This window comes from Microtus oregoni, unplaced genomic scaffold (assembly GCF_018167655.1).
Source record: "Microtus oregoni isolate MIOR12 unplaced genomic scaffold, Mior012 000045F_ref0000178, whole genome shotgun sequence".
NCBI classification, from domain to species: Eukaryota; Metazoa; Chordata; class Mammalia; order Rodentia; family Cricetidae; genus Microtus; species Microtus oregoni.
In genome coordinates this window covers 8,096,515-8,110,216 of record NW_024543219.1, presented here as the reverse complement: position 1 = coordinate 8,110,216, position 13,702 = coordinate 8,096,515, and the positions used below count along the sequence as shown (strand labels likewise).

General features: G+C 48.9%; 1 protein-coding gene across 5 annotated transcripts; it reads left to right on the top strand.

The window, feature by feature from the left end:
• Window positions 1–5,559: 5,559 nt before the first annotated feature.
• Tm9sf1 (transmembrane 9 superfamily member 1) lies at window positions 5,560–13,218 on the top strand. 5 transcript variants are annotated; one of them, XM_041634227.1, is made up of 6 exons: window positions 5,560–5,891; window positions 6,542–6,903; window positions 7,716–8,337; window positions 8,570–8,755; window positions 11,096–11,369; window positions 12,622–13,218. In XM_041634227.1, exons 2-6 carry the CDS (start codon window positions 6,559–6,561, stop codon window positions 13,013–13,015), a joined length of 1,821 nt encoding a protein of 606 aa, XP_041490161.1. In that variant the 5' UTR covers window positions 5,560–5,891; window positions 6,542–6,558; the 3' UTR covers window positions 13,016–13,218. The 5 variants fall into 5 exon arrangements, with proteins under 5 accessions (XP_041490161.1, XP_041490160.1, XP_041490164.1 ...); XM_041634226.1 differs by lacking the exon at window positions 5,560–5,891 and adding an exon at window positions 5,972–6,106; XM_041634230.1 differs by lacking the exon at window positions 5,560–5,891 and adding an exon at window positions 6,013–6,031.
• Window positions 13,219–13,702: the final 484 nt, after the last annotated feature.

The following is a 13,702-nucleotide window of genomic DNA, read 5'->3' as shown; positions in this document are numbered from 1 at the left end:
CGCCACCACCGCCCGGCCTTCTCCTTCCTTTCTTTTCTTCTGTCTTGCCTTCTTTCTTTCTTCCTTCCTTTTGTTCTTTCTTTCTCTCTCTTTCTGGCAACTTCCTGCTTTTCTTTCAGAATTTAGGATTTCTTTATTTTGAATGTCTCCCTTTAGTCTTGGCTGTTGGCTGGACTCAATCCCATCATCCTACTGATTTAGCCTCCAAAGTACTGGGATTATATGCACACACTACTACAACAGGCCATGATTGTGTATCTTACATCACCTCCTACACAGAACAGTTGAGTGATGAAAGATGTTTGAGAAGATGGAGCTGAAGAATCCCTAGTCAGTAGAGTACTTACTGCACAGGTGTCAAGCCCTGGATTCGATTCCTAGCATCCATGTAAGCAGGGTGTTAACGTGCACTTGTGACCTCATGGCTAAGGAAACACAAACAGGGAAAACCCTGGACTCACTGGCCAGTTCCAGTGAGACAGCGTAGTTAACCTCTGACCTCCATATACCTGTACACATCCGTACATTCACGTCCAATGTCTGAGAACAACGGGTTGTAGAGAAGGGATAGGAGGTTTGGGCAATGAGTAAATTGACAGGGCAGGACTGAGAGCCTGACAGTTTACAGAAATAGTGTTGAGATTCTTTTAGCATCTTGAACACTGATTTAATCCAAAGTTATAGTTTTGCTTGGCAGCTTCAATAAAATCATCAAGAACTCAGGGCTGGAGAGATGACTCAACAGCTAAAAGAACTAGCTGCTCTTCCAGAGGACTTGGGTTCAACTGGCAGCTCACAACTGGGGAACTCCAGTGCTAGGGGATCTGACACCCTCACACCAATGCACCTGAGATAAATTTAAATGATTCAAAACAAAGAATCAAGAACTTATGTCAGGGAGTGGAGGTGGACACCTTTAGCCCCAGCACTGGGGAGGCAGAGGTAGGCACATCTCTTGAGTTCAAGGCCTCTCTACTCTACAGAGTGAGTTCCAGGGCTACACAGAGAAACCCCGTCTTGAAAAACAAAACAAACACAAAGAATTAAGAACTCAAGGTAGGGCTGGAGAGATGGGTTGGTGGCTTAGAGAACTGCCTGCTTGTAACTCCAGTCCCATAGGACCCATACTCTCCTGGCCTTGATGGCTATCAGGCATACATAGTGCACAGACACAAAACATCCATATACATTAATAAAAGAAGGGGGGCTGGAATTATCTTTCAGCAGTTAAGAGCACTCACCATTCTTCCAGAGAACCCGGTTCAATTCCCAGCACCCACATGGCAGCTTATAACTGTAACTCCAAGATCTGACACCCTCACACAGACACACATGCAGGCAAAACATCAATGCACATAAATAAATGCAATCCTTTAAAAAATAATAATAAAAGAACGAACTCAGGTAAGTGGTGACACACACCTTTAATCCTAGCACCCAGGTGGCATAGGCAGGCGGATTTCTGAGTTCAAGGCCAGCCTGGTCCACCAAGCTAATTCCAGGACCACCAAGGCTACACAGAAACTGTCTCAAATAACAAAAACAAACAAAAAGAATGTGACTGAAATGATGGAATGTGGACTCTAAATTATATAAAGAAAGCCAGAAACAAAACCAACGAGACTGGGAGATGAGTTATGAGTCTCAGCTGAAAGGAAGGACAAATTCAGGGGAATGACAAAGTGAGAGGGGCAGTGTCTCATGGCTTCTATTGATGTACAGAACACCACAGCAGGGAACTCGGGGAAGACTTTATTTCATTTTACAGCTTGTAGCTCATAATCCAGAGAACTCAGGGCAAAACTCAAGGGAGGAACCTAGAAGCAGGGACTGCTTTGGAGGCTATAGATGTTTGCTCCCCATGGCTTGTTTAACTTTTCTTCTAGCACCCAAGACCATCAGCCCAGCACCCACAGTGCCAAGTGAGTGGGCCTCCCCACATCAATCAAGAAAATGCACCATAGGTTTGCTCATAGGCCAATCTGGCAGGGGCATTCTCTCAGCTGTGGTTCTTTCCACACGGCTCTAGGTTGTGTCGCTTATGTAAAACTGGCCAGCACAGGCAGGAGGGTGTGTTCAGAGTTTCTCAGAAGATTCTGTGGGGTAGGCTTGGGAATGGTTTACAATCTGAGCACTCAGGAGGCAAAGGCAAGAGGACTGTAATTTTTTTCTTTGTGTGTGCCGTGTGCTGAAGGTTCACATGCATGTGGCATTCAGAGAAGGAAGTGGGTAACTTCTACCTTTGGATTATTTTTTATTGCTGTGATAAAACACCATGACCAAGTCAGGTTATAAAGTTTATTTGCATTTATAGTTCCGGGGGGTCATGACTTGAGCTGCAAGCAAGAACCCAGCAGCCTCCCAGTGCCTGCCCCAGCGCCATTCTCCAACAGGGACCACACTTCCCCAACCTCCCCAGACACTGCCACCAAGTGGGACAATGTGGGGCATTTCATTCAAATCATCAACTTTTGTTTTGAGACAGGGTCTATAGGTGACTTATCAAGTCCTACCCACTGGAAGTGTAACCCTGCTGGCTGAGCTACAGGGGAACCAATATCCTTTTCTGGCCTCCTTGAGCGCGTGCGTGAACACACACACACACACAGTTTTTATGAAAAACAAACAAATGAAGCACAGTGGTGCAGCCTTACAGTCCCTACAGTGGCAAGGGCTCACTGAAGGTTTGAGGCCAGAAGAGGTTGCAGAGATCCCGTCTCCGACAAAACCGCCAATCAACCAAGCACAAAGCCTGAGGCCGGCACCCGCGCCTATTTTGTAACACCACTTCAGAGAGTGAGGTCATCGATTCTTCAAGCTCGGAGATGGACCGTTCTAGGGCCCTTAAGTCTTCATCCATAGCTGCTCTTAATTGGGAGTAGTAGTCATCTCCCCTAACTAAAGCTGTAGACCCCAGTCCCAGACCTAACTAGATGATGGTGGCCAGTTCACTTTTTCGGTGTCTGGGGCGTAGGTCAAACTCATCCTCAAAACTGGAAGCATTATGATAGTAAATTTGGAGACTAGTTGAATCAGCACACAGAAATCAGTGGCATCACTAAAGACAGAGGTAGAGACACAAAGAGTCAGATCAGTGTTGCAGGCCCACCATAGACCAATAGAGAAGGGTACCAGATACCTATTTCCTGCCGTCCTGGGACTAGGGAGAGTTTGGTTGCATAGATGTTGATATCAGGGGTTTGGGGTCCCCAGACATAGGCCTTGGGGAATTATAGGTCTCTTTAGGAGGTACGGGGTCAGGAGGTCCCTGGTCAGGTAGTACCTGATCGGGCCCCACTGGCTGGCCTGGGGGACTTTCTATTTTTAATTTTATTGTGAAGGTAGCACCCAAATCCTTTTTGATCATTCTATTTGGAAAATACCATCGGATGCCCCAAGTCCTTCCCTGTATCCATCCTGACAGCCCTCCCGCTCGTCCCTGGGAAGTAATGGAAATATTTAAGGGGCTGGTGCTATAGGGTCCTGTACTCGTACTGGAACACTGTTCTGGGGAATTGTAATTCTTGTCAACAGTGATCCAGTCCCAAAAAGAACTGGGTCTCCATTAAGCATCTCCAGTGGTCTCACATCCCCAGGCACAGCAGTACAGGCTTTCTAACCCTCCACAACGTCCAGCGATACTCCGATCCCTGCCATCTTTGGGACAGAAGTAGAAATCTAGTTTTCCTAAAAAGCATCTTGCCTCTGGACTCCCGCATCCAAATTTTCCCCCAGGAGAAAATCTTTTTTTTTTGTTTTTTTTTAAATAATATTTTGTGCTTTACTTTATTTATTTATTTATTATGTATACAATATTCTGTCTATATGTATGCCTGAAGGCCAGAAGAGGCAACCAGACCTCACTACATATGGTTGTGAGCCACCATGTGGTTGCTGGGAATTGAACTCAGGACCTTTGGAAGTGTAAGCAATGCTTTTAACCACTGAGCCATCTCTCCAGCCCTTTTTTTTTTTTTGTTTTTTCGAGACAGGGTTTCTCTGTGGCTTTGGAGCCTGTCCTGGAACTAGCTCTTGTAGACCAGGCTGGTCTCGAACTCAAGAGATCCGCCTGCCTCTGCCTCCTGAGTGCTGGGATTAAAGGCGTGCGCCACCACCGCCCGGCTCCCAGGAGAAAATCTTTTGCCAGCATCTATAGACAACTGTTGGGGCTGTGAGTCTGGGATATCCCAGGAGGCTAATCCAGCCGCTAATCGACAGAAATCAGGGGAGAGGGTAGGCCACCATGTACCTGGAGGGGCTAGTTTGGAGGTGGCCCAAATGATTTCCCCAGTTTGTGAGGAAACCTGCCAAGTCAGTTTTTGGGGTACCTGGGGGTTACTATAGGTGGGCAGGGGCATCAGGGTAAAGGCCAGCAAAACTGGCAGGATCAAGCTGATCTGACGAGTCTTAGCTTTAGAGGATTTTGGGTGTGCTGAAGCTTCCATTGGGAGGGCCCTGGGTTGTCCTGCGGAGGTGCCAGGTTAACGTGAGACGCATGGATCCAGGCTGCAATACCGTCCACCTTGAGGGCGGTGGGTGTCATAAGGAGTACGGTGTAGGATCCCTTCCAGTAAGCTTTGAGGCTTTGGGAACGATGTCTCTGAACATACACTGAATCGCCAACCTGGTATGGATGCAAGATCTCTGGGCGCCCCGGCAGGTAGGGGGCAGTAATGCTGAAATGCCCCAGAGTCTTTTATAACCTGTGTGGGGGGTGGGGGGGGATGGAGCAAAACAGACAAAAGAAAAGCCACTGTGATAGACTCAATCCCAGCTTCCTAGAATCTCACTGCCTCAGGACCACGGGTGGCGTGAGGCTGGGCCGCTTGTGATTTTCTTCAGTACTTGCTTCCCCTGGGGCAGACAACTTTGTCAGCTTCCTCCCATTTTGCTCCCAAGTGCCAAGTGGGTCACAGCTCAGAGGGAATCCCCCAGGGAAGAGCCCCTTAACAATGGCACAGCCAGACAGAAGGAAACATTTTCAAAACAACCTGCAAGATTAGGGAGAAGGGGCTGGAGAGATGGCTCAGTGGTTAAGAGCATTGCCTGCTCTTCCAAAGGTCCTGAGTTCAGTTCCCGACAACCACCTGTAATGAGGTCTGGTGCCCTCTTCTGGGCTGCAGACAGACACAGACAGAATATTGTATACATAATAAATAAATAAATATTTAAAAAAAAAAGATTAAGGAGAAGGCCAAACGCGCCACACAGACATACACAGAACAAAATGATGGAAGTTAGGTATGGCGGTGCGTACCTGGAAACTCGGAAAACCCCCGAGTTCGAGATCAGCTGGGGCTCTTGCTTCAAAAAAACTAAGGCACTACCTCCGGTTATGAACAACCCTGTCAGCCCGGCAATGGTGGAGCACGCCTTTAAGTCCCAGCACTCGGGCGGCGGAGGCAGGCAGATCTCCGAGTTCAAGGCCAGAAGAGGCAGTTCCTGGACAAAGTTAGCTACACAAAGAAACCTTGTTTCGGGGGGGGGGGGGGGAAGAAAAAGTAAAACAAACCAGCCCTGTTTGGTTTGGAAAACTGCTCCCAGGCCCCACAAACTCCTCTGTACGGCCCGAAAGTCTCGGAAGGACACTTTCACCCAGGTGTTTGAGGCCACGGGACGTGGGAACGCCGCGTAAAAACTCGCCCCGCCCAGGTAGGGGCACCCCTCGGCGTCAGGGCCAGCCTCAGCAGCCGGGGACAGCTCCAGCCTTCGACCGCCCGCGCTCGCACTCGCACTCCCCGACCGTCTCTCTCCAGCCTAGGGCGGGCAGCCCGGTCTGCGCGAGCCCCCGTGGGAAGCGGCCCGCAACACGCGCGCGAGCATCACGGAGCTCTTACCTCCGGAGACGAGCCTTCCCGGAGCTGAGGTCCCTGCCGGCGAGGGCGGAAGTGGTAAGGCTGACGTGGCCGGGCTGCGGTGCTGCTCGCCGGGAAGAACACTTGCATCGCCCGCAGACTCGAGGAGCGAGCTTGAGGGGCTCTGTAGCGGGGCCCAACCACGGACGAGCCAGAGCTGTTTGGGGAGCATTTGGGTGAGCCGAGAGTGGACGCCGGCGGCGTAGTCGCAGTCGCGGCGATCAGGCACAGAGGCGGACAACCCCGACGAGGTCCGTCGTCAGGTCCTCGTCAAGCCTACCTCTCCGGCGCCGCTATCTGGGAACCCGGGCAGAAGCCCAAGGGCAGCTACGGGGGCCTGCGAGGCCCTGGCGCCTCTTTGGCCAGCCGGTACCTCCCAGTGAGGAGCCCGAAACTGCGGCCGGTGCCTCTGCCGGAGCAGCGAGCCCTCCGGGCGTTGCCATAGAAACGGGTTGGCGCGCGCAGCAGAAGCCCCGGGGTGGGGGAGGCCGAGGAGAGGCGTGAACCCCGGGTTGGGAGTACTGTCGAGCGCGCGCCGAGCCCCATCTTTGTGGGGTAGAAGTCGTGCGGTGCGGGGATCGGGAGGCCAATGGGAGGAAGAGGAGCCAATGGGCATTTGAGAGACCAGACCCGGGGCGTCACGATTTGATACCTAGTTTCTGTAACCACGGGATTCCCCCCAACAGGTTCTGCTGCCTTAAAGATGACAGTCCTAGGGCACCCTCGAAGTTGGAGCTGCCAGTGTTTGCCAGTCCTGATACTGTTGCTGGGCACAGGCCATGGGCCAGGGGTAGAAGGTGTGACACACTACAAGCCCGGCGACCCTGTCATTCTATATGTCAACAAAGTGGGACCCTACCATAACCCCCAGGAAACTTACCACTACTATCAGCTTCCAGTCTGCTGTCCTGAGAAGATCCGTCACAAAAGTCTTAGTTTGGGTGAAGTTCTGGATGGGGACCGAATGGCCGAATCTTTGTACGAGATCCGCTTTCGGGAGAACGTGGAGAAGAGAATTCTGTGCCACATGCAGCTCAGTTCTGCACAGGTCAGCTCTCCACATTCGTTATCACTTAGCGCCCCCTCCCCCCCGCCAGAGGCTAGCAGTGCCTTGCAGTTGTGGTGCTTTTATGGAAACTATCTGTCTGGACTCTACCCACAACCCAGTACTTGTTCAAGAACTGACTTTTCAGGATTACATGGGTACTGAGATGCAGAACTGACAAAATGCCCTACTTAAGACTCCTGTGTAATTCTTTCCTTTCATACATTCCTTTGGTTCTTTCTCAGCTCCTTTACTTTCTAACTTTCCCCGTTACTTTTTTTTTCCTTAACAAATCCACGCACTTCTTAATAGATTCCAGTCTTTTTTTACACTTTGTCCCACTTATTTTTTTGAGACTTTATCCCATCAAAGTCATTCTTGCTCTTTTCGGGGACCAGTATACCAGAATCAATCAATGAGTCTCAATGGGAGACAGTTTTGGTCCTTTAGGAACTTTGGCAATGTTAAGAGACATTTTGTTTGTTTGATTTGGGTTTTTTTTTGTGTGTGTGTGTTTGTTGAGATAAGGTCATACTCTGTAGCCCAGGCTGGCCTCAAACCCAAGACGAACCTTTTAAGTGCTGGGCTAACAGGGATGTTTTATTCCATGCCTGGCTTTGGAGATGCTGATTGTCACGATTCAGCGGTACTGTTGGTGTGTAGTGAGTAGAGATCAAGGATGCTGAATTCTGCAGTGCACAGCATCTCCCTACAGCACAGAATCATCCAGCCCAAACTATGAGTACTGCCAAGTTGAGAAACACAGCGTTAACCCTAGAGGCTTTGTATACTGACCCCTGGCTTGTTCTCTATAGGTGGAGCAGCTGCGCCAGGCCATTGAGGAATTGTATTACTTTGAATTTGTGGTAGATGACTTGCCAATCCGTGGTTTTGTGGGCTACATGGAAGAGAGCGGCTTCCTGCCACATAGCCACAAGATAGGTCTCTGGACACATTTGGACTTCCACCTAGAATTCCATGGAGATCGAATCATATTTGCCAATGTTTCAGTTCGGGATGTCAAGCCCCACAGCTTGGATGGTTTACGATCTGATGAATTCCTAGGCCTTACTCACACTTACAGTGTGCACTGGTCTGAGACTTCAGTGGAGCGTCGGAGTGATAGGCGCCGTGGTGATGATGGTGGTTTCTTTCCTCGAACGCTGGAAATCCACTGGTTGTCCATCATCAACTCCATGGTGCTTGTGTTTTTACTGGTGGGTTTCGTGGCTGTCATTCTAATGCGTGTGCTCCGAAATGACCTGGCTCGGTACAACCTAGATGAAGAGACCAGCTCTGGAGGCTCTAGTGATGACTTTGACCAGGGTGACAATGGTTGGAAAATTATCCACACAGATGTCTTCCGCTTCCCTCCGTACCGCGGGCTGCTCTGTGCTGTGCTTGGTGTGGGCGCCCAGTTCCTGGCTCTTGGCACTGGTGAGGTGATATGAATTGCTCTCAAAGAGTAGCAGATAGTTTATTATAAAAGTTCAGTGGATCTTCTCTTCAAGATGAGAACAAAACCGAGGGGAGACCGTAGCTCTAGTGAGGCTGTATATGGGTTTTCCTGACAGTAGAACCAGGGAAATGTAATCAAATGAGGCCCTTTATCTGACATGGAGAAGAGATGTAGATGAGGCCTAACGAATTCTCCACTGCTACCCTGTAGGCATCATTGTCATGGCGTTGCTGGGCATGTTCAATGTGCACCGTCATGGAGCCATTAACTCGGCAGCCATCTTGTTGTATGCCCTGACCTGCTGCATCTCTGGCTATGTGTCCAGCCACTTCTACCGGCAGATCGGAGGCGAGCGCTGGGTGTGGAACATCATTCTTACGACCAGTCTTTTCTCTGGTGAGAACGTCCCCTTTCATGGTGGGTCTGTCTAGATTTAGGGAGTAGGAGCACATCATGGGCCCTGGGATTGAGTCAGTGCAGGGAATATAGGAGGATTTTTTTTTTTTTTTTTTTATGGGATGGCCTTGCTGGGAACTGTCAGGGGTAGAGAGAGAAGGAGGGAGGAAGGCAAAGAGTGCTGTTCTCAATGCCCTGCATACATTAGAGTGGATGTACACATAAACAGAGTAAAGACTTAGCACCTAGAGCAATAACAGATCTAGACTTTCAAAAAAAAAAGATTTATTTAATTATTATGTATAGTGTTCTGTCTGCATGTATGCCTGCAGCCAGAAGAGGGCACCAGATCTCGTTAGGGATGGCTGTGAGCCACCGTGTAGATGCAGGAAACTGAACTCAGGACCTCTAGGAAGAGCAGCCAGTGCTCTTAACTGCTGAGCCATCTTTCCAGCCCATAGGGAGGACTTTTAAAAATATTTGTTTATGTGTATGAGTGTTTTGCCTGCATGTATGCATGTGCAACATAGTCATGAGGCCACAAGAAGGTGTCTGATCCCCTGGAACTGGAGTGACAGAAGGCTGTGAGCTACCATGTGGGTGCTGGGAATCAAACCCAAGTCCTCTAAGAGCAGGAAGTGCTATTAACCACAAAGCAGTCTTTCTAGCAACTGGGTGGGGCAGTAATTTCATAAGAAAAATCTATCAAAAAGAATCTCTTAGGTGTCGTGGTACACGCCTTTAATCTTATCACTCAGAGGCCAAAGCACGCAGATCTCTGACTTCAAGTCCAGCCTGGTCTACAGAACCAGTTCCAAGACAGTCAGGGCTGAATAGACTTTTGTCTAAAATAACAACAATAAAAAAACCAAAGACCTGGAGCCGGGCGGTGGTGACGCACGCCTTTAATCCCAGCACTCGGGAGGCAGAGGCAGGTGGATCTCTATGAGTTCGAGGCCAGCTTGGTCTACAAGAGCTAGTTCCAGGACAGGCACCAAAAACTACAGAGAAACCCTGTCTTGAAAATCCAAAAAAAAAACAAAAAACAAAAAAACCCAAAGACCAACAAAACAGCATGAGCAACTATGCCTAGCTTTTGTTCATATGGGGATCTGGGGACTGAACCTAGGCCTTCATGAACAGCACTTTACAAACTGAACCATCAGTTTCTCAGACATTATGCTTAAATAATGTGGTGTGTCTACTTGTGTGGGTGCTGGGAACTTGTGTACATGGGGAAGGCAGATGTCAACATCAGGTATCCTTCTCAGGAACTCACCTTGTTTTTGGAGCCAGGGTTTCACTGAAGTCGGAGCTCACTGGTGTGGACGACCATCGAGCCCTAAGCATCCTCCTGTCTTTGCCTCCCTTGTACAGTAATCAAGAGCCCTGGCTACTCCATCTGACTTGATTTTGTTTGTTTTAAATATGGATGCTGGAGATCCAACTTGGGTCCTCATGCTTTGGGGGAAAGGGCTTTACCAATTGAACCATTTCTTCAACCCCCTTAAATAGCATCCTTAAATTTATTTTTTGATACTGTTTTTATTTCAGAGGTAGGTTCATTCTAGCCTTCAAACCAGATTGCTGACCCCCAGTTAGTGTTTCTCAGTGTAATAGTCCTGACTGTTCTGGAACTTGCTTTGTAGACCAGCTGGCCTCTGCCTTTGAGTGCTGGGAGTAAAGGTGTGTGCCGCCACCGCCCTGCTCAGATCGCCTTTCTTTTTTTTTTTTTTTTTGGTTTTTCGAGACAGGGTTTCTCTGTGGTTTTGGAGCCTGTCCTGGAACTAGCTCTTGTAGACCAGGCTGGTCTCGAACTCACAGAGATCCGCCTGCCTCTGCCTCCCGAGTGCTGGGATTAAAGGCGTGCGCCACCACTGCCCAGCCAGATCGCCTTTCCAGAGACAGTAGTAGTCTACCTTCTAAACCTTGCTGCTTCCAATTTGGTGTATTTGATTTATACCCTATCATATTTGTATTTTAAGCATGGCTTTCTGAGAAAAGATCCTAAACTTAACCCAAATGACTGTTTCATGCCAGGAATTATCAAGGCATGGCAAGACAAGGTTCCTGTAGTGATTCTTATCACTCTCAGACCACGATGAAGCAACTGTCTTGATTCTTGATGGGGCTGGGTGGGAGGAAGAGGGTGTTCAGAAAATAAAGAACAAAGAACAGTGAGCTATGAAAGGGTCAAGGTGAATTCCTTCAGCTCTGGACATCTGGGAGCATAGTTGGGCCCTGTAAGTGGCAGGCTACTTCATCCCTCTCCCCTTTAGGTCCAGTCTGAGTGGGGTGTCACAGGGGTGTTGCTCCTACTGCTGACCCTCCTTCCTGCAGTGCCTTTCTTCCTGACGTGGAGTGTGGTGAACTCAGTGCATTGGGCCAATGGTTCGACACAGGCTCTACCAGCCACAACCATCCTGCTGCTTCTGACGGTCTGGCTACTGGTAGGCTTTCCTCTTACTGTCATTGGAGGCATCTTCGGGAAGAACAACGCTAGTCCTTTTGATGCACCTTGTCGCACTAAGAACATCGCCCGGGAGATCCCACCCCAACCCTGGTACAAGTCTACTGTCATCCACATGACTGTTGGTGGCTTCTTACCTTTCAGGTACCTACACATCACACCATGCCCGTCACTCGGGAGGGTTTTAGTTTGGTTTGGTTTTGGACACTAGAGGGTGTTTGTTTGTTTGTTTTGAGACAGTCTTATGAGGCTGGGTTAAAATACACAATTGTGCCTTGGGTGCTTGGATTATAGATGTGCGTTACCACGCCTTGCCATTGTCGGGTTTTGATTCAGCTTTTCCTTCTGCCACCTCAATACCATAACCCAGTAACAATCCCCAGTTCAGTGAGAGCTCATAAAATGGTGCCATCTAGCAGGAGTGAGCTTCAGCTAATTCAGATGTGTTTCACTTCTGAAGCTCCCCTCCTCAGCAAACAGCAAGCAGATGGACTTTAAGCCCTGATCAGTGCCTGTAGGACTAGTGTTTGCAGGTGTGTAGAGCTTAGCCCCTTATTCATTCAGTTGACTATGCACCTTTTCAGCAACACAGCAGAAAATAAAGAGAACACAGTAGCTGCTTTTGTTTCCTTTCTCTTACTCCCTTTTTGTACTATTGGAGTGTACTTAAGGCCTCATGCATTATTTGGCAAGCACTCTACCACTGAGTGATATCTTAGCCCCCCCCCTTTTTTTTAATTTATTTAACTTTATTTTATGTGCATTGGTGTGAAGGTATCAGATCCCCTGGAACTGGAGTTACAGTTGTGAGCTGCCATGTGGGTGCTGGGATTTGAGCCTGGGTCTTCTGGAAGAACATCCAGCGCTCTTTCTTAACTGCTGAGCCATCTCTCCAGCCCCTCCTAGCCCTTTCTTATTTTTCATTTTTTTTTTTTTGGTTTTTTTGAGACAGTTATTTTTCATTTTGAGACAATCTCAAATCTCAAAGTTTTCCAGTCTGGCCTTGAACTTGCTCTGTAGCCCAGACTAGCTTCGAACTTGGCAATTCTCCTGCCTTAGCCTCCCAAATAGCAGTAGTGTAGACATATGCCTGTCAGGGAAGATGTTCATGAACTAAGAGAACTAATCAAAGGCAAAAGAATTCCCAGGTACGCCAGGTGGTGGTGGCACAGGCCTTTGATCCCAGCACTTGGGAGGCAGAGGCAGACGGATTTCTCTGAGTTCAAGACTAGCCTGGAGCTAGTTCCAGGACAGGCCCCAAAACTACGAAGAAACCGTGTGGGGGTGGAAGTGGGCGTAGGAATCCCCAGGTAGCCTTGATTTCCTTGGTGACTGCAGTCCCGGAAGGTGTGGCTGCGCACAGCGCTTTAATGCTGTGTCCCTCTTCTCTCCACAGCGCCATCTCTGTGGAGCTGTACTACATCTTTGCCACCGTCTGGGGTCGAGAGCAGTACACTCTGTATGGCATCCTCTTCTTTGTGTTCGCCATCCTGCTGAGTGTGGGGGCTTGCATCTCCATTGCGCTCACCTACTTCCAGCTGTCGGGGGAAGATTACCGCTGGTGGTGGCGGTCAGTGCTGAGTGTCGGCTCCACCGGACTTTTCATCTTCCTCTACTCCGTGTTCTACTATGCCCGGCGCTCCAACATGTCAGGGGCAGTGCAGACAGTAGAGTTCTTTGGCTACTCTTTACTGACTGGTTATGTGTTCTTCCTCATGCTGGGCACCATCTCCTTTTTCTCTTCCTTAAAGTTCATCCGTTATATCTATGTTAACCTCAAGATGGACTGAGTTCTGAGGGACAGAACTATTGCTCTCCCTGTGCTTTCATCATGCCCCGTTGATTCCACTTGACAGCTTCCGACTGAATTGTGTGATGGCATTGTCGCCTTCCTTCCCCTTTGCCCCTTGGGCCTCCCTTCTTAGAGAGGACCGGGAAATTAAAAATCTCTATGATATAAGAAATATATATTTGAACTTTTTAAGTTGCCTTACGTTTTAGTCCTGATTTTTTTTTCTTTTTACAAATTAAAATAAAATTTATTAAGAAAACAGATCCTGTAGTTGGAGGTTTTGGTCTAGTTACAGAAACCCGAGGCCTAAACTGGGCGGTGGTGGCGCACGCCTTTAATCCCAGCACTCGGGAGGCAGAGGCAGGCGGATCTCTGTGAGTTCGAAACCAGCCTGGTCTACAGAGCTAGTTCCAGGACAGGCTCCAAAGCCACAGAGAAACCCTGTCTCGAAAAAACAAACAAACAAACAAAAAACAAAAAAAAAGAAACCCGAGGCCTGTTGTCAATGCTTGGTCCCTTTGAAAACGGAGTCCGCTACTGTCGCACAAACCCTGGACCCTTGGGAACTGTCGGCGCGGGGAACCCACTTTTCCGGGGCTCTGTTTCTGTGGTTTACCCGGTGCTCAGCCTGACGGAAGCCCAGCCTGACGCCAGTCTCCTACAGGAATTTTTTAAGGGAAGCAAG

Coding starts and splice junctions, on each gene's coding strand:
- Tm9sf1 (XM_041634227.1), top strand. CDS start 6,559: ATGACAGTCCTAGGGCACCCTCGAAGTTGGAGCTGCCAGTGTTTGCCA. Junction 8,756..11,095: donor TACGACCAGTCTTTTCTCTG/GTGAGAACGTCC, acceptor TCCTTCCTGCAG/TGCCTTTCTTCCTGACGTGG. Junction 11,370..12,621: donor GGTGGCTTCTTACCTTTCAG/GTACCTACACAT, acceptor TTCTCTCCACAG/CGCCATCTCTGTGGAGCTGT.